The sequence below is a fragment of the Grampus griseus genome (assembly GCF_964374135.1).
Source record: "Grampus griseus genome assembly, chromosome: 5".
In the NCBI taxonomy this organism is placed as follows: domain Eukaryota; kingdom Metazoa; phylum Chordata; class Mammalia; order Artiodactyla; family Delphinidae; genus Grampus; species Grampus griseus.
The window spans coordinates 39,773,348-39,794,945 of record NC_138998.1 but is presented as its reverse complement, the minus strand read 5'-3'; the positions used below and the strand labels follow the sequence as shown (position 1 = coordinate 39,794,945).

Sequence of the window (21,598 nt, the reverse complement as noted above, 5' to 3'; positions counted from 1 at the left end):
GCCGATGCAGGGGACACGGGTTCGTGCCCCGGTCCAGGAAGATCCCACATGCCGCAGAGCGGCTGGGCCCGTGAGCCATGGCCACTGAGCCTGCGCTCCACAACGGGAGAGGCCGCAACAGTGAGAGGCCCGCGTACCGCAAAAAAAAAACAAAAACAAAAACAAAACAAAACAAAACAAAAAAAGGATAATTTCAATAAAATAGGTTGGGGGAATGATAATGGCAGAGGCAGCATTTTTTTTTAATTGAGATAAAACATATACAGTGTCTTATGTGTACAGCTCAGTATTATTTATATATACAAGTACTGAAGAAACCATTGCCCATATTGATATAGAACATTATCAACAACCCAGAAATTTCCTTTGTGCCTTCCCCCATCAGTTACCCCTCCACAGTAATTACTATTCTGACTTCTGTCATCACAGATCAGTTTTGATTGTTTTAACCTTTATATAAATGAAATCATATGGTATTTACACTTTTGTCTGTGACTTTTTCCATTCAACCATGTATCTGTGAGATTTATCCATGTTGTTGGGTATAGTGGCATAGTTTCTCAATCCTCTCAAATCTCCTCAGAAAGCAGAGAAAGGAAAAGACTATAACCAAAACCTACAGATAGCAAGCAGCTACAGCAAAAGTGGGTGGTACTCGATCCCTACAAAACCCTAAATACAAGCGATTTTCCCAGAAGTACCATTGACAGGTATACATGGTAACAGCATCTGTGTATGAGGAAGCAGAGCAAAGGTAGCCAGGTTTCTAAGACCACAAGAAAAGAAGAACTCCCAAATCACCAACAAATACCTGAAAGTGAGACAGACCAATCTGAGAACAGCAGCTGAAACTGGAAAGAAATTTCTGTAGAATCCAATTCGGAGTAAGTGCAAGGGGATCATGACAGGATCTGACAGTGCTGGAGATGTCTGGGTCGAATGTACTCTTCAAACTAACAAATCAAGCTTCCTTTTGGGACAAAGCCCTGTACTGCAGAAATTGCTGAGATTAAAATCCAGTTTGATTAGAACAGATACAATTGAGCAAAGATGAGAATAGATCCAAATAAAATTGGAGAAGAAGCAGAGAATGCTAGTCTCAAAAAATGGAGGCTTTTTTTTTTTTTTTTTTTAATCACTGTGAGAAAACAACAGAAGAGAGAGCTCTAGAGCTATCCTTCTGGAACATCCCTTCCTCCCCAAAGTACAGCAAAACCCATTTCACTTAAAAATGAGCAGAAGATCAGGATCACAGTCAAATCACATAATGTTGCCAAAGACAACAAAACCATGCCATAAACAGACAAGCACTGCAACCAGTTAATTCAAAAGAAGTTGAAGGATGTTTTAAAACCATGACAAAAGCTATTAAGTAACCATATAAATCAGAATTAGAAAAACTAGGAAATGAGGTGACGGGAGAATGGGAGACTTTTAAGGAGAGGTGACAGAACTCAGGAGGGAATTATTTAAAAAAGGAAAAATTATTACAGAAATGAAGACCAAACTAGAAGGAGTATAAGAGCCAATGAACACAGTGGATGATGCCTTAAAATAAATAGAATGTAAAATGGAAGCAAGGAAATGGCAAAAGACATATAAAGTTTGATAGAAAGTGATAGATACAGAAGATTGGCAGAGAAAATCTGAAGTACATATAATAGGGATCTTTAAAGGAGAAGTCCAAGGCAATGAACAGAAAAATACTAAAAGCCACTATTCAAGAAAGATTTTCTCAGACCTAAGGGATCTGAAATTGATATTGAAAAGGCATACCAGATACCTAGGAAAATTGACCCACATGGCCAACACCCAAATATACACTAATAAAACTGTAGGAGTTTAAAGAAGAAGAAATAAGTCCTGTGGGCATCCAAGGAAAAGAACAAGTCACTCATAAAGGGAGGAAAATCAGAATGCCGTCAGATTTTAATAGCGTCACCGTACAATGCTTAACATAGGATACTACAGCTATTCTGGCTTTTAAATATAAAGGTCATAAGCATACTGGTATAAACATGCAAGAACTCAAGGAATGTTATTCCCATGAGTCTTTCAAGGAGTCTACTGGAGAATTTTAGCTTCAGCTATAGCAATTTGGAAGTCACACGTATGGATATACAGAGTACGTAAAAACATATTGATCATACTATCAATAGCTATAAAAGGATATGTATATCCATATACTACAATAGATAATGTCTTCATATTGGACCTATTTGTATCACTACTCCTACCCCTGTCTTAGATAAATGCTGGTGCATGCACACACACACAGAGACACACACACAGCTGTGCACATACACACTTAGAATGAAGGAAGATATAAGGATAAAACATATAATTAAAAAATAATTATCAATATTGAGAAGGAGAGAATAGGAGAGAGAAAAGGGATAGAGGTTGGACTTCTTTGATTATACTTTGTTTTATATACTTTTTGGGTAAATTTAATTTTGATACCCTGTAAATATTTTACATAATTATAAAACAAAATTAAATTTTTAGAAAGCAATTCCTAAAACCAAAGTAAATGAAAAAAATGAGCCTAATTGTGTATTCAGTCATTTGTATACCTACCCGGAGAGGAGCTAATCCAAATGACTTTAAATGATTTGATTGTTCCTTGTGCTTACAGTAGAGACTCAACAGAAAATTGTCCTAAGACTTTGGAAAACATTTTGGCAGTTCCTCAAAATGTTAAACCACAAATCTGCCGTCAGATTTTAATAGTGTCACCGTACAATGCTTAACATAGGATACTATGTTACCACATAGTTACCACAGACACAGCAATTCCACTCCTAGGTATGTATACAAGAGAATTGAAAACATGTCTACACAGTAACCTATACACAGATGTTCATAGCAGCATTATTCATAATAGTAAAAAAAAGTTGAAAAACTCAAATGCCCATCAAATGATGAATGGAGAAACAAAATATGGTATATCCATACAATACTATATTGCTTGACTATAAAAAAGAATGACATACTGATGCATGCTACAACATGGATGAACCTTGAAAGCATTATGCTAAGTGAAAGAAGCCAGTCACAAAAGGCCACATAGTGTATTATTTCATTTACATGAAATGGCCAGAATAGAAAATGAAAGTAGATTAGTGGTTACCAGGAGCTTGGGGGTGAGGGTGGGGGGAATGGGAGTGTCTGCTAATGGGCATGTGTTTCTTTTTGTGGTGATAAACATGTTCTGAAAATAGTAGTGGTGATGGTTGCACAACTCTGACTACACTGAAAAAACTACTGAATTCTGTACTTTAAAAGGGTGAATTTTATAACGTGAAATATATCTCAATAAAGTTGTCATTTTTAAAAAAAGGGAAATAAGCGTAAGGGCAAAAGAATGAAAAAAATTTTTTAACTCTTTTGTAACTATTTGCTTGTGGTGTTGATGTTGTTATTCTGAGTATTTATATTGATGCTCTTAACAGCTGGGATTTTTGGCTAAGTGAAAGCAGATACTGAGGTAAGATTGGAGAGGGTAAATAAAAATCCTACAGTTCCTGGATTTGAAATGGAAGTATCAGTTTGAGTTATTGAAAAAATTTCCTAGTTCTGTCTATTAAAAAGGCCTAGAAAAGGCTTTAATGATCAGCTCAGTAACAGCGAGCACCCTTAGCACTTGTGGGGTTTTTTTCAGTACCATTTTCCGTATTTCCATAAAGTTCACCATGACTCACTGAAGAAAAGACTGATGCCAGGTGTGGGTCAGGAAATATAAAAATGGGACTGGAACATTTTGTCATTCATTGTACAAAGCCCGGGAAGTGATCAAAAACTACAGGGTTCTGTCAAAAAGATTAAAGAACCAACTGAAAGGGGATTCCACTGGCTAAAATTGGGCTAATTGGAGCACTGTATTTATAAAAACACATCAAATATGTTAAAATTAATGAGTTCTTGATACTAAACAGTAACATTTCTTGGTTACATTTGGAAGTTACAAGGGAACCAACTGAATGAATGAATGAATGAATCTTTATTTACCCATTATCTAATAATTATTAACTAATGGCTAATTCGTATCTCATCTATACCACCACCTACTTCTCCATGGCTCAGATCATTTAGAGCAAATCCCTGACATTACATCTTTTCATCACTAAATATTTCAGTATATATCACTGACACAAAGACTTCTTTTTTAACCTAACCTCAATACCATTATTAAACCTAAAAACAGTTAACAGTTAACAATTATCTACTGATAATATTGTCACTATTCAAATTTATATTTTTGAAAACTAATAATTAAGGGGAAATAATCAATTTATTCTGCCTTTGATATATGAACTGTATCCCAGGGTAACCAAATAGTTGAGGAGATGTTTCTTTTTGTAGCACTATTACAGCTAGTAAATGAAGAAAGAAGGATTGGAATATTACCATTTTGCAACTGTAAGTGAATTAGTCCTCCTAGGCAATGATTATCATTTGCTAACAGCATAAGAAGACATTCGGACATTAAATGCTTCCTGCTGGAAGTACACAACATCACTTATGAAGTTTTCTTGCCAAAAAAAATCAAACCTGAATCTGATCAAGACTCTAGATCTAACTATCAATTAACAGGAAATAAAGGGGACAGACTAACATGTTAACACCATTGAGAATACAGATGGTAAAATCCAGACTATGGGAAACAACAGGACATGATCCAGTTTCCTCAACCACAGAAAATTTCAAGGGAAAAGAACATGTGTAAGGGGAACTTATAGATCAAAAGAAATCTAAGAGACTTCGCAACCAATCAGAATGATTGTACCTTATTTGTATCTTAATTCCAACAAACTGAAGACAAAAAAGGACGATTGGAAAAAATTTGAACAGTGACTAGATACTATGATAATATTAAGGAGTTACTGTTAATTGTTTTTAGGTTTAATAATAGTATTGAGGTTGGGTTAAAAAATCTTTGTGTTTTTAGTGATATATGCCGACGTATTTTGTGATGAAATGATATGATGTGAGGGACTGCTCAAAATGATCTGGGCCGTGGTGGTAGTACACATGAGATAAGAATTACCTATTAGTTGATAATTGTTGGAAACTGGGTAATGGGGCTTCATTATACCAGCCATTCTCAAAGTGTGGTTGCTGGACCAGAAGCTTGAGCACCACCTGGGAACTTGTTAGAATGCAAACACTTTGGCCCCCACCCTAGATCTACTAAATCATAGAAACTGGAGCCCAGCCATTTATTTTAACAATCCCTCTAGGTAATTCTAATACACATTAAAGTTTGAGAACCACTGCTTTATGTTATTCTTCCTATTACACTTTATGTTTGAAATTCTAATAAAAAGTTTCAAAGAAAAAAATTTGCTTGATGAATGTAAGAAAAATTTATACATAACAAAGAGAAGCTGGATTAGTGGATAAAACAAGGGTCATGTAATCTCAAGTGTTAGCAAATTCATTGGCTTGGTATTAACAGTGAGTCAGCAGCTAATGATAGTCTTAAAGAGAATCACAGATTTTGCTTTTCTCTTAGAACAGTGGTTCTACATTAAAATCACCTAGAGAACTTTTTTTTAAAATTAATTAATTAATTTATTTTTGGCTGCGTTGGGTCTTCGTTGCTGCACACGGGCTTTCTCTAGTTGCAGTAAGCGGAGCTACTCTTCTTTGCCGTGCGTGGGCTTCTCATTGAGGTGGCTTTTCTTGTTGCAGAGCATGGACTCTAGGCACGTGGGCTCAGTAGTTGTGGCTAACGGGCTCTAGAGCGCAGGCTCAGTAGTTGTGGCGTGCGGGCTTAGTTGCTCCATGGTACGTGGGATCTTCCCGGACCAGGGCTCGAACCCATGTCCCCTGCATTGGCAGCTGGATTCTTAACCACTGCGCCACCAGGGAAGCCCCCAGAGAACTTTTAAGAACATATCCAGACCCCACCCCAAGAAATTCTGGATTTATTTGGTTGTATTCCTGGTTTTTGGTAATTTTTTTGAAAAAAGCTTCCCAGATGATTCTAATGTACAGAGTTGAGGACGAGTGTCCTAACTTTATGATGCTTAAGAATCTCCTGAAGAGCTCATTAAAAATTTCCTGAACAACCTAAATGTCCATTGATAGATGAATGGGTAAAGAAGATGTGGTGTATATATATGCAATGGAATACTACTCAGCCATAAAAAAGAACTAAATAATGCCATTTGCAGCAACATGGATGCAACTAGAGATTATTATACTAATTGAAGTATGTCAGAAAGAGAAAGACAAATACCATATGAAATCACTTGTATGTGGAATCTAAAATACTGTATGATACAAATGAACCTATCTACAAAACAGAAATAGACTCACGGACATAGAGAACAGACTCGTGGTTGCCAAGGTGGTGGTGGCGGGGGGTTGGGGGAGGGATGGAGTGAGAGTTTGGGGTTAGCAGATGTAAGCTATTATATACAGGGTGGATAAACAGCAAGGTCCTACTGTATAGCACAGAGAACTATATTCAATATCCTATGATAAACAATAATGGAAAAGAATATTTAAAAAAGAATATTTATATGTATAACTGAATCACTTTCCTGTACAGCAGAAATTAACACAAGATTGTAAATCAACTATACTTCAATAAAAAAAAATTTAAAAAGAAAAACAGACTAACAACAACAAAAAGTTTCCTGGTGCTCATCCACTAGAGGGTCAGATTCAATAGCATGTTGCGGGGCCTATTAATTTGCATTTCTAACAAGATCACAAGTGATGTAGATGGTGCTGGCCTGAGCACATTTTGAGTAACACTACCTTAAACAAAGGGATAGTTTGGTCAAAGAGATTAGCATAAATGAGAGGGATAGGTAAAAATTCATCTTCAGAGTTCTTGCTGCTAGCACCACTAAATTACATCCAGGGAGGCTGCTTCATTTCTTTCTAGTGGTTGGAAATGCAAATGTAAATCCAGTGTTCCATGGCTTATTTGGAGAAGAAAAGAGACTTGGAGCATTGAAAGTCTCTTTAAAAGCACAAATGATAAGCACAGGGAATGTAGCCAGTATTTTATAATAACTTTAAATGGAATATAATCTAAAAAAGTTTTGAATCTCTATATTGTACACCTGCAACTAATTTAATGTCGTAAATCAACTATACCTCAATTTTTCAAAAAAAGGACAAATGATAAATCTTTCTGATTTGCCAATAAAAATTATTAACTTTACTGATTGGACAAAATATAACCCTGTCCCCTCAAATTTAGTAACTATTCAAGACTCCTTCTCTGATGATTTGCTTGTGCTTGTATTTTTTTTTTTTATTACTAGAGTAATTGCAAAGAGGAAGAAATTTAATTTTTTAGAAGGTAAGAATTTAATATAACTTGGGTATCATGGTTCATGTGGACTCTGAAAGAAGTCAGAGGAATATAGGGTGATGATAATATCTAAAATTTCTTTTCATTTTCTCTTCTTAGTATCAGGCATGAGTTCTTAGATAAATATTTGTATGTTTAATTTGAGTAAGATTTTTCTGGGTGATTCAGTTCTTTGGGTATTTTTAAATCATGCTTTAAAGTAAATAGTTTAAAAATATGAATTTTATGTATATATGTTTATGCTGCTGATGAAGCAAAGCTTACAGTTTGTTCATTACCTTCTTCATAGTAACGTTATCATAGAGCCTTTTACTTAAGCAATAGTTAGAGATTTGAAGGGGGATGGGAAGGAGTTGAAAAAAAGTGTCAGTGGGTAGTAAGAGTCATACAGCCTTTTTATTGGATATGTGAACTTTTATTGGGAATTTAAAGTCTTGTTTTATAGTAGTGTGGATTAGTGAATTTTTCTATATTTTTTCTATTTTCTCCAAATTTTATGTCAGTGAGCCCATAGCTGATAATGAATATTAAAACAAACAAACAAAAAACCAATGTAGAACAAAAATAAATGCCCACCCAAGGGCAACAACAACAAAAAATCAAGACTTAATTTGACTGTAGTCTGTAAGGTTAAAAGAATGGAAAGAGACTATAAATAAATTTAGTCAAATAAATAAATCATCCTCCTAGTAAATATGTATGTTTCATCTGAAAGAATGAAAGAAAATGCATATAATACCATCTTTGAAAAAGTTTTTTTTTCTTACTGTCTTATTTGCACACACACATAAGAATCTCCTTTTTCCAGGTGATGCTTATTGATATTGCTAGATTGCTTTCTCAAACAGATAGATTCTAGAAGAGGTTATACTTAACTGCACTGTGAGAAAAAGAAAAATATCTATTTACTTGTACTTTCATGGTTTAAGATATGTGTTTTAGAGGTGTTTTAGTTACATTGTGTGTTTAGTTTCAATTTCTAGTGACACTATAGAAATATTGTAACAGATTTTTAGATGTGTGGACTATAGAGATCCTTATGAATTAATAGTAAGATGTCTGTTTTTTTCCTACATAATCTTTGTATTTACCTGTTTAGTATTAACTGCTTAAAATTAAATGAAAATCAAAATGGTGTGGGTGTTTTGCAGTTCTTGAGTGATTTCATACTCTTTTATCATATTATGTATTCTACTGTATACTTTAAAAATCACATCTATATCTTCCATTTCAGTATGCTATCATTTTATTAAGAAAATATTTCTAAATAATTCTAGAATAAAGACACATTCTTTAAAAAAAAGTCATCCTAGTATGTTAACATATGCTCAATTTGAAACTTCTCTAAAATGTTTTTGAAATAAATTAATTCTATTCTTGTTCTTTCTTCCCCAGTGGTCATATGCTTTAGAAAAGCCCAACACTGGCAGCATATTTAATATCACATGGTCAATTGATGGCACCCAGATCGCTGGAGCCTGTGGAAATGGACATGTTGTTTTTGCACATGTGGTGGAGCAACGTTGGGAGTGGAAAGATTTTCAAGTAACATTAACTAAAAGAAGGACCATGCAGGTATAATTATGTTTCAGGTTGATTAAATCTTCTTCTTTTCACATTAGTTTACAATACAGAAAATGGAATTATCTTCATTAATTATATTTAAATCAGGTTTATAAAGATTCAGTCATACTAGAAATATTTTAACTATACCATTAGTGACTTTTTCATGACATAAAATAAGAACCTTTCACTGACGTAAAATATGAGTGCCCACAGGTACTGAAATTATGTTGTTGAGGCAGGAATGAAATTGAGGCCCCCTAAACCCGAGTTTCTCTGCCAAGTTTATGGTTAACCTCTCTATCCAAAACATTATTCCCTTTCTTGTCCCTCACCTGTTCCCCTCAAGGTTCAGGAGTATCAAAGAAAAGAGGGGATTAAAACTGAGCAGGACCCAATGGGGCCCTCCCTGGTACAAAAGCCCATATCTTTGAGTTGTTCTACAGAAACTAAGACCCCAACCCAGCTGGAGGATGGTGACTGCATGCTTGACCACAAGCATGTAGACCCCAGACTGGTTGGAGTAAGAAGGTTGAGATTCCAGAAACATCACCCTGTTACCTCACCACCAACCAATCAGAAGAAAATCACATACCCTGCAGCCCTCACCCCAAATCTTACCTTTTAAAGCTCTTCCCAAAACTGTCAGGGAGTTTGGGCCTTTTGAGCATGAGCTGCCATTTCTCCTTGCTTAGACCTTGCAATAAACTTTTCTGTGCTCCAGACTTCAATGTCTTGGTTTGTTTGGCCTCACTGTGCCTCCGGCACATGAACTTGGGTTTGACAACAGGGATAGTGAAACTTGAAGCATTGAGGGAATATGTGGATTCAGTTGAGGAAGAAGGAAGGAAGCTGTAGCAAGTTAGATTTAACTGCTGGAGCTGACCTCAAGGCAGCCGTAATAACCTGCTGATCACTGTCAGGGTTACATTGTTTTATTTATTTATAATTGTATGAGTTTATTTAACCTGATTAAAAAATATTTTTTCCCCTTTTAAGAATTACCTAAGACAAGCTAAAATGGGGAAAAGTTAGTTGATGAAAGTTAGGAGGAGTGGCCAAAGACAATGTGTTGATGGCAAACTCTCTCCCAAAGGAAAGGGAACTCTATCTTCTTCCTTTCTTTCTCCTGTCCATAGCAGTTGCCTCTATCTTCAGTATTCCGAATTCAGATGATTATAATTACTATAAAAATTTGAGGGACTTTCCTGGCAGTCCAGTGGCTAAGATTTCGCCTTCCATTGTGGGGGGGTGAGGGTTCCATCCCTGGTTGGGCGCAGGGAGCTAAGATCCCACATGCCTTGCGGCCAAAAAACCAAAACATAAAACAGAAGCAGTATTGTAACAAATTCAATAAAGATGCTAAAAATGATCCACATCAAAAAAAAAAAAATCTTTGAAAAAAAATTTGGAAGCATGTATCTTGTGATTTCTTGGATGTGTCTGTTCAGGTATTCTTTAGACTAAGTTCCAGATTTTCACAGACAATCTGGATAATCGTCACCAGATTGATAATAATTAGGTACCTTATACATTTTCTTTGTTCTACTTTTTTTTTTTTAAATTTTGGCGGCACCTTGTAGCATGCAGGATCTTATTTCCCCGACCAGGGATTGAACCTGGGCCCCCTGCAGTGTGCGGAGTCTTAACCACTGGCCAGCCAGGGAAGTCCCTCTACTTTCTTATTTAAAAAATTTTAAACTTATTATGGATAATTTAAGCCACACAAAAATAGAAAGAATAGTATAATGAATCTCTATGTACTCATCTCCCAGCCCTAACAGCCATCAACCCATGATCAAACCTGCCCCATCCATGTCCATATCTACTTTCCCCCTCCCCCAGTTATTTTGAAGCAAATTCAGGTATCATTTCAGCTGTGAAGTTTTCAATATATACAGCTAAAAGATAAGGACTCTTTTTAACATACCCACAATACCATTATCATACATTAAAAATGATAATAATTCCTTAATGTTATCAAATATCCAAGAAGTGTTCAAATTTTCGATTGTTTCCACCATGTCACATTTTTAAAAGTTTGTTTGTTTGAATCAGAATCCAGAATGGTTTACATGTTGCTATTGGTTGACATATCTTTTAAGTCTCTTTTAGTCTGTGGATTCCCCTTCCATCTCTATTTTACCCCCTGTGGTTTATTTGTTGAAACCAAATTGTTTGTCTAGCCCCACAGCGTGGACATTGCTAATTGTATCCCCATGGTGTGGTTTGACATACTTCTCTGTCTTTTGTATTTCTTGTAAATGAGTGTTTGGATCTAGGTGATGGTGTAAGTATATATTTTTGTTAGTCAACTTGGGAACCAAAACATTATTTATAGTATTGTGTCTATGACAAAGAATGCATTGTGAGTTCTAATCAGCTGATTTGGGGACACACTTTTACTCATGTAGTGCTTGGTGGCTAGCTAATATAGTATTGTCTTAATTTCAGAAATGCCCCAAGATGAGAATATATTTAAAAAGAGAAGTTTTTCTTTCATAATAAAAAGGAATCATCCTAGAATTAGAGGATTTTTACGTAAGATAAGATGAACAGTGGAGGTTCTTAAATAGCTTATCTAATCCAAATTGTCTTTATACTTAAAGTAATGTTTGCAAATAATCTTTCAAAATTTTAGGACTAGAATAGTATTTTTATTTTTGTAAAGGAGTCTTACTCTCTCAGTGATTATAAGACATTTGTATTGCATTTTTGCTAAGCTGGGTCTATTCATAGTTTTTTCTTAGAACAATTTCATTTATTCAATGCCCTACTTGCCAGGCATTGAGCTAGGCAATGGGAAGTACAGCTGTGAATAAGACAGGTTTGGTTCCTGTTCTCATGGGACCTCCTAGATTAATATGTTGAAAATCTTTTGTTTTTTCATAAATTCATCTCAAATTAATTGAATGAAGGTAAAGAATAAAGAAACAAAAGAAATTTATTGGTCCATGTGAAGTCAAGAGGTGGGACTGATGAGGCTGTACTGGATCCAGAGGCTTAAATAAGATCAACAGGAGTTCCATCATATCTCTTCCTCAACGGTCCTTTTTTCTGTATTGGCTTCATTTTCACAAATGCTGTCTCTCTTTTGAGGCCTTGGTAGCTCCAGGCTTCCATTCTACCAACTTCAAGTCCGACAGAAAGAGTGCTTTCCCCTCCAGCCCCTTAGTAATTACAGCAGAGGTCTCAGCATTGGATCTCATGTGCCAAGTCTGGGTCAAGTATGTTTCGTTGGGAGGTGGAGGGAATGATGAGTCAACCCCATGTAAACCACTTAGTCACTTAGAATAATAGGCGGAATGGTTTCCCAAAGGAAAACCAAAGCATATTTACCAGAAAAGATAGCATTTTATTCTGGGCAGACAGAAACCAACAGATATCCACTATAGTCTATCTTTTTTGGCTGTTTAGCAACCATAACTGTATTAGTTACCGATGGCTACATAATAAATCACCTGAAAACTTAGTGACTTAAAACAGCAACACTTATTATCTCTCAGTTTCTGTGGGTCAAGAATCCAGGCATGGCTTAGCTGGGGTTTCTGGCTCATAGTTTCTCACAAGGCTGCAGTCAAGGTGTTGGCCAGGGCTTAGTGGCACCTGAAGGCTCAGCTGGGGAGGATTGGCTTCCAAGCTCACTGATAAGGTTGTTGGCAAGATTCCATTTATCAACGTCTGTTGAATTGAGGGCAGTTGACTGGAGGCCACCCTCAGTTCCTTGCATGTAGCCTCTTCACAGGGCAGCTCACAACTTGGCAGCTTTGTCAGAGCAGTTACGAAGGGCACAGAGAGTGTGAGCAAGACGTAAGTCACAGTCTTTTATAACCTGAACTCAGAAGTGTCATCTCATCACTTTAGCCTATTTCTGTTCACTGGAAGCAAGCTACAAGGTCCAGTCTACACACAGTGGAGAGACTTACATAAGGATGTGAATATGAGGATATAGAAATCACTAATCCCCTTACAATCTACTCACCACGCATACTTTCCCTTATTCACATGTATGTATAATTCAGAAATGCACTACTTAACTTTGCAGCTATTCTATATGCAACTGAAAACAAACCCATCCCCTCTCTAAAAGATGATAACCTAGACTAATCCAGTCATTCCAGCTCCAACTCTCTGGTCTGGAAGACTATAAATAAACTCGAATTTTAATATTCTTCTCTCCCCCATATTCCCAGTTTATAATGACGAAGGGAAAACAGGGCGGCTGCAATGAAAACAATTTGGAAAATGGGAGAAGGGAAAACAACGCACTGTGATTACCAGGTTCCTAGCAAAAACCCAGCTGGCCAGGAATATCTTGAGAACTCTTTTTCTTAGCAATAAAGTTAGTTGCTTGGTTAATTTGGCAACTCTAGATTGCCTTTCTGGGAAGTTTCCCACTTGGGAGGATTCCCTTACTGGGGTCCGTACATTTTAGCAGCCCACTTAGCGTTGTTGTGAGGTGCAGCCACAGATTGCTATAGGGACAACAATCACAACTTTTTGTTTGCCTGGTTTAGAGTTTTACAGTTTTCTCGGAAGCTTGGTAGACTTGGTTGATTTGTGTTTTGTTAACTCAGAAACCAGAGATCATGTTGAGTCCTAATTATTAAATCCAGACCTTGACCTGGCAGTTGCTACCTGGCAATAGGCTTCATTGCCCTACCTGTCTCTCTGGACCTCAGCTTTTATATGATACAGTAACCTAGAGTGAGACGGTTTCTTAAGTTGTCCCTTGTCTCCAGGCTGAATCCCAGTGGATGATTCTTTCCAAAGGGGATAGTTGATGTCTTTGCTGGGAGGAAGTGCCTAGGAGGGAGAGGGTACAGGTGGAGGAGATGAGGCATTCCTCAGGTCTCAAGTTTACCGTTTTCTCTTTCCTGCCTCTCTCACTTTAGCATGGGGCACAGCTTTGGCTTTTAATTGTTGCCATAATTCAAGATTATTTGATTCTTAGTCACTCTATCTCCTGTAAAGATAAGAGTTAAAGAAAGAGTGATTTTGATGATTAAATGAGATAATGTATGTAAAGCAAAGATAAATGGTAACCATTGCTATGGCTATATCTATGTTTAGGATTAGATGAGTATTTGGAAGTGTAGAAACAGAATTTTTGGACTTATGTCAGTCTGAGAAGTCTAAATATTGTGGTCAGATAGAAGTATTAGGTGATACAAGTATGAACAGGTTAGTCCTGAAGCTGCCCTGAATTGAACAGAGTAAATGGGTGCATTTTAAAATTCAGCACAGGACATTTCTGATGTTGGATTTACCATAGCTTTGAAATTATAACAGCAATTATCAGTGTGTCTTTTGTTTATTATCATGGCCAGGATGTTTTATTCCTGTTCTAGTGTTCCAGATTCACAAAAAATAGAATTCCCCCATGTGAAGCTTTAGGCCAATATGAATTTTAAGAAGTCTGCCTATAATTTGAGTAATGACAGAGGATTATACATCGGATTTTATAAATATTGAATTTTCCTAAACCTGTGTTAACAGCCAGTTTATTTCACTGGGTATCATGTTGCTATAAAGAAATGACCATATAACTTCCTTTAGAAAATTCTGTTTCATTCCATTAGCTTTAAAATGCTTCTGGGAGAGGATGGCATTTTGGACCTCTTAAAAAGTCTCTGGGAGCTCAGACTTCTGGTGAAAATGGTATCATAAGTTCATACTTGGAAGGATGAGACATACATTTGGCTCTAAAGAGATCAATAATTTATGAAATGCATTTTTAAAAGAGACTTATCTGGATTCAAAAATAGGATAAACATCTCTGTGGACCAGAAGTGGAACAAAAATGCAGAGTGTGGAGGGAAGCCTCCAACCTGCTTGACTCCTGGTCCAGAAGCAGGGAGGCAAAGGCAACGCAGAGAGGGGCTCCTATAGGCTGATGGACCTGAAAGGACTCAAAGTGAGACAAGTGGCCTGATCCAGTCTCTGTCTGAAATCAGAGCATGGGGTCTGTGGTGTAGCTCTCTTCTCCCCTCCCTGAAAGACAAACCTAGAACAGCCTGGGATTTAAAGAGAGACTCACAGGTTCACCACCTACAGTCATGGTTTGCTCAATTCTAGGGGGCCCATCACTTAGACCTAGAATTGTGCCGTGCACAACCTGCAGCAGCATGTACCTGTGGCCTTGCAGACAGAGCTCAGCCTTATCACTGAAAGTACACTTCACATTTTTATGAAAAAAAAGTAAAAAACCTGCTGACTCCTGAGACCAGTGTTTCTCCTACAGCCTTCTTAAGTAGAGGTGTTTTTCTTCTTTATGTCAAGTATTACTGGGTCTGGGGGTCGGGTAGTTGTCTCCTTACCCCTCATTGCTGATTCCAGACCACAATAACTTCTTCTTCCCTAAAGAACTCCAGCTCCTTTGAAGCACCTGCCATCGGACTACTCCCCTTCTGCAGTCATTTCCCCCACTCTTGGAAGAATGAAGCAAACCTATCAGTGTTTTTTTCTTTACCACTAGTCCTGGCAACACTCTTTTTGATTAAGACTTAAAAAAAGTCTAAAAGGTAGGAACTAGGGCTTCCCTGGTGGCGCAGTGGTTGAGAGTCCGCCTGCCGATGCAGGAGACACGGGTTCGTGCCCCAGTCCGGGAAGATCCCACATGCCGCGGAGCGGCTGGGCCCGTGAGCCATGGCTGCTGAGCCTGCGCGTCCGGAGCCTGTGCTCTGCAACAGGAGAGGCCACAACAGTGAGAGACCCGCGTACCGAAAAAAAAACAAAAACGTAGGAACTATTTTTATTTTAACATAATCATAGTGATATCTCACATTTCTCCAGTTGTCTCCTAAGTCTGTCTACAGTAACAGGTCCCATTTCTCCCATTATTTTTCCTCTCTCTCTCTCTCTCTCTCTATATATATATATATTTTTAAACATCTTTATTGGAGTATAATTGCTTTACAATGGTGTGTTAGTTTCTGCTGTATAACAAAGTGAAGCAGCTGTACATATATATATATCCCCATATCTCCTCCCTCTTGCGTCTCCCTCCCTCCCACACTCCCTATCCCACCCCTCTAGGTGGTCACAAAGCACCGAGCTGATCTCCCTGCGCTATGCGGCTGCTTCCCACTAGCCATCCATTTTACATTTGGTAGTGTGTATATGTCAATGCTACTCTCTCACTTCGTCCCAGCTTACCCTTTCCCCCTCCCCGTGTCCTCAAGTCCATTCTCTACATCTGTGTCTTTATTCCTGTCCGGCCCCTAGGTTCTTCAGAACCTTTTTTTTTTTTTAGATTCCATATATATGTGTTAGCATACGGTATTTGTTTTTCTCTTTCTGACTTACTTCACTCTGTATGACAGACTCTAGGTCCATCCACCTCACTACAAATAACTCAATTTCGTTTCTTTTTACGGCCGAGTAATATTCCATTGTATATATGTGCCACATCTTCTTTATCCATTCATCTGTCGATGGACTCTTAGGTTGCTTCCATGTCCTGGAGATTGTAAATAGAGCTGCAGTGAACACTGTGGTACATGTCAATATATATTTTTATAGTTAGTCGGTTTGTACCAGGAACAAAGTCCCATATTGCATTTAATTTGTCTCTTCAATCTTTTAAAATCTGGAACAATTCCTCCTCCTTATTTATTTATTTGTTTGTTTACAAAACCAGGTCATTTGTTCTGTTGAATTTCCTACATTTTCCTGTTTGCATCCCTGTGGTATGATTACATTTAACATGTACATCTAGCCCCTGGATTTCCTGTAGACTGCTTATTAGATATAGAGCCTTGATAAATATAAAGAATACTTTGTGGGCGATGCTGTACACTTCCTGTTGCGAGACACATGTCTGCTTATCTCTCTTTTAATGATGAGATTTATCAGTGTGTTCACGTGTTGTAAGTCTGATTCATATGTCAGATAGTTTCCCATTAGGCTTTTACTTTAATATTTTTAGCAGCCATGGATGGTACTTGTTTAGAACCATGTTTCATCAGGAGTTGCATCTTGTAATTCTATCATTCCTTCTGCATTTATTAGCTAGAATTCTTCTGTAAAAGACTTTGCCTAATCAACTATTTGTTACTCTGAAGTGAGACAAATTCTGAATTATTTTCCTTTATTTACCAGTTTTCAAATGGCGAATTGGTTTCCTGGTATGCCCAATGAGTTTCTTTGTTGTTGTTATCATTATAAACTTGCAGATTTTAACATTTTTGATATGTTTCAATCCATTGCAGTCTTTATTCTTTCTAATACTCCAGTGGTTCCATCTTTGGCCATTTGACTCCTGTGTTCTTTTGAGATGATTTCAACAGCTTGCTTGCATTTCTGACAAGATGTTCCAGGTGTCTTATATTGATACATATCCTGTCCCAGACTTGAAATCCACCATTTTTCCAAGAAGGCCTTGTTGCTTTTGGAGGGGAATGTTATTTAAAGACCATGATCCAGGTTCTAGGTGTGCTCATTGCTCCTGGTTTGATCATTACTTCTAGATAAAATGTATTTATTTTTTAAATAAAAAATAAAATGTATTTTATTAAGATAAAATGTATTTGTTTTTGACAGATAAAAATATATCATGAGTGTATACTGAGGTTTCAAGTTCAGAATTCAAGATTATGGAATTTTACTCTTGATTGTTTTATTTGCAGTTCTTTTCTTTTACAAGAAAATTTTTGTTCTTAAAGACATTAATATATCCTAGAATATATCCTAAAATATAGTTAAAAATAACAATCTCAATATTATTCTAATAATATATTATTGAATACTATTTTACATTTTTTGTTTTTTTAATATAAACAAATCCATATATCTTCATTTCCTTCCCTTTATAAGATAAAAGGTATAATACTATGCACACTGTTTTGCATCTTGCCTTTTTTTGTTTTACAATATATCGTGGAGGTTGCTCCATAGATCTTACTCAGTCCTTTTTATAGCTGTATATTATTCTATTTTGTGAATGTAGTTTATTCAACCTATCCCTTGTTGATAGATATTTGGGCTGTTTCCAGTCTTTTGCTGTTACCAATAGTGCTGTATGTAGTAATAGCCTGTGTATATGTTATTTCATAGTTTTGCTTGTTTATTTTGGTATAGAATTCTAGAAGTAAGATTGCTGGGTCAAGGATTAGATGTGTATATAATTCTGCTATCTCTTGTCATGGCAATAATAGTTTGGTGGGGATAGGAGTTGGGGAACAGGTAATAAAAATATAATATGCCTTGTAGGTATATTTGAAGAAGTACTTAGAAGAAGTTTGACTTTATCTTCCTCTTTTTCCTTCCATACCCTTTTATTCTTCATTAATACTATAATTGTCATGTTTATTTAGAAAGATGATAACATTTTGAGGGGAATTTAAAGAAACACTAACTTCTAAGTAAAATTAATCTCTTTTTCTCTAATTTTCACCTCTTACTATAATGTATTACCCATCTGGTAATACATAAAAACTTCAAAAAACTTTAAAAAATAAAAACTTTATCAGTTAACAAACTTTTATAATAATTTTGACTATCATAGGCAAGTCGCCATTTGTTAGTTAGTGCTTAGGTTTTTTATATATTATCCCTGTGTTTTTATGCATGGAAATACTTTCCACCCCTCTGCACACCTTGGCTTCTTCACTATGTAGTTGGTTTCTTTACTGACACCTCCTACTCCACTTTTGATTTTTAAAGTTATTATATCTCTTTCCTTAGAACTTAAATTTTAAAGTAAAATCTAACCCTAAAAACCCTAAAATTTAAAAAATATATTTCATAAATTATTGATCTCTTACTGTTTTGGGCAGAAATCATACAGTCTCTTTCCAGCTCCTATGTGCCATACTCCTTTGACTATGTATCTCACTGTTACAGCAGTTTTCACCTTGTTGCTCCACTGCCACATCATACAGATTGGCTTTCATGTTAGAAATCTCTATACATAGATCCTTTTCTACTTATTTCTAAGTTTTCTGTGTCTGTAGTTTTGTTGGATGATTTTATACCCAAATCTTATGCCTGGTTCCTATTGAATTCTTCTTCTTTTTATGACTAGATAATCAAGAATGCATAGAAATTTTTGTGTTTGCTAACCTATCTAATTAAAATTTGATGTATTTTAATGTTGTTTGTTGGTATTTCATTTTCCCTTGTTTAGGTTCGTAACGTTCTTAATGATGCAGTGGATTTACTGGAATTCCGTGATAGAGTCATTAAAGCCTCTTTGAACTATGCACACTTAGTTGTTTCAACGTCTCTTCAGTGTTATGTGTTCTCGTAAGCATCTTGCGTTTCTTTAAAATCCAGAGTTTTGTCTGTGAGGAGGAATTTATTTTCAAGCTTTCATATCAACATGGTTTGGTTTAAACTTAACTTTCTCAAAACCTTGCCTATCTTGAACTTACTACCAACCAAGAAGTGATAAAAAGTAAGCTATGAGTAAGGAAAGTAGATCTAATAAAGTTTGTGCATCAATGGTTAATAATCACTTTTATAATACAGAATACCTTCTCTGAGATAATGTTTACTCTTACTTTACTCATAGCTCTAAGGACTTCAGTGTAATTTGATTTCAAAGCCCAGAGAAGGTTAGGAGCATCTGATAAATGATGGGAAAAGGAACCACCTAACCACTGGCAGCGGGGACAGCTAGCAGCCTGACAGCAGGCTGAAAGATGTTCAGTAAGGACACAAGGAGGTGTTCAGGCTTAATATCATGGTCCAGGGTAATCATAAATGTTCCTATTGATAATCCAGAGTTGTCCAGAAATGATGAAAGAAAATATGTTCAGTATACTTTGTATTAAAAAGCAGGAAATGACTCAATACCTCCAAGAAACTTGCACCTAAAACTTTAAAAACTTATTTGGTATTTTTATGTAACTCAGTGTGTGCTGACAAATATTGAACTGGCTTTCTGGAAACCAACCAACCAACCAACCAAACAACCTGATTTGCAGTGTTAGCTCATTTCTCTTATATAAATACTTCTACCATGGCCAATTTCAAGCTACCAATATGATGTCACAGAATTAAGAAGAGATGCACAGTGGCAAACCATTATATAGAATTGCCACCATATAGATAACAATAGGTGTAAATAATCTCAAGTGCATAGATAATAGTAAAATGTAATAAAATAAACTGGAAGTGATCAGTTTGAGTATTATCTTTGTTTTGAATATAATTTGCTTAATTATGTTTATATATTTTAATTTTAAATAATGGCTTTATCTAACAGTTGGCTTGCAAAATTCCTGAAAATATAACAATCGGTACAAACTAGCTCTAGTTTGCCACCAGTTGACTTCTCAACTATCCAGAAAACTCAAGGAACCACTATGACACTTTCAAGAGTTGTGAATAAAGATTTTTTTTTTACATTTTGTGCTTTTATTTATAACATTATGTGGTTATAGTTTAATCATTGAATAGAAAATTGAGGGTAGAGTATGTATGTGTCTTATTCACCACTGTATACCCAGTACATGTAGTAAGTACTTAAATAAATAAATATTTTGGGATGAATAAATGAATTGAAAAACATAAAGTATACTGTTGTCTTGGTAAGCTAAAGCTCAGTAATACACAACACAAAGGTATCCTAAAATTTAATTAACAGTATCAGTTGCTACAAGTATATATTACAAATTGTCACTCACTTATGTGGAAATCTGCTACTAATCAGAATCTGCAACTTAGAATAACAGCCAAGCCTGGAGTAATGAAATGGGAGAAGCAAAGGAGAAAGGGGATAAAGAAATAAGCAGCTCAATTTTACATGAAATTTTTTTTCTTACGTGAAAGAGAAGGGAGGCTTTGGGTAAAGTCAAGAAAGCTACCAAGTTAAACCATTGAGGTATAGGAAAGGGACTATAGAATATGAGGAATCTCACAATCACTTAGTGCACATGGGTTTTGAATAATTTTCATGGGGTTGAGGAAAACAGAGAAGATTTCCTCAGTTTAGGGTTTGGTTGAAGAAAGGTAGGGCTCTTAACTGCCCTAACGAGGGATTTATTCTACTAATTTTAATGGCAAGGACATAATGTTTGAATCTGTAGGATTGGTATCATTATGTGTTACTTGTATTAGAGAGGTTGCTTTTTAAAATATTTACCAAAAGTTTAGATGCTGTTATTTAATTTTTTTGTCACTGTACCTTTCTCATACCAGGTAGTATGTGTCAAAATATTAAATTGCTTTTTTTCTTTTCTGATTTAACATTACCTCCCTTCTCTTGTTGTCAAGACATTTATGAAGGTACAAAATATTTATTAAGGTGAAATACCAGGGAGCAGTAGTGGGAATGAAGTAATGCTGAGACCCATCATACTGAAATATAGTTCATTAAATTAAAAATACCTAGTATTTTAGATAATAACAACTATTATTTACTAAGCTCTATTATACTATCTTTTATGTTCATGATCTAATTTACTCTGTGTGTTGGATATTATTATTATTATTCCCATTTTACAAAATGAAGAAACTAAAGGACGCAGAGGTAATTAAGTAACTTACCCTAGGTGAAATTACTTAACTTCTTTACTAAAGGAAGAGCTGGGATTTGAATTCAAGTTCCTAATAACTGTTGCCCCTTTTTTAGTAATAAAAATATAATTTTAAAAACAAACATGCAAGCCATATACTGGTTTATATGAAAAGAAGGTCCAGACAAAGAAAATCATATATGAGCATTCTATGTTAAATTTTCATTTGATT

The 21,598-nt window shown here is 35.9% G+C and overlaps 1 protein-coding gene across 4 annotated transcripts in view; it reads left to right on the top strand.

Annotated features, from left to right (window-relative positions):
- The window catches only part of IFT80 (intraflagellar transport 80), a 113,075-nt gene that overhangs the window by 61,023 nt on the left and 30,454 nt on the right, over positions 1-21,598 (top strand). For all 4 annotated transcript variants that reach the window (XM_082655021.1, XM_082655020.1, XM_082655022.1 and 1 more), the window contains 2 exons: positions 8,735-8,914; positions 19,032-19,150. In XM_082655021.1, coding sequence (XP_082511147.1) covers positions 8,735-8,914; positions 19,032-19,150 — 299 coding nt within the window. The remainder of the gene's footprint in view (positions 1-8,734; positions 8,915-19,031; positions 19,151-21,598) is intronic.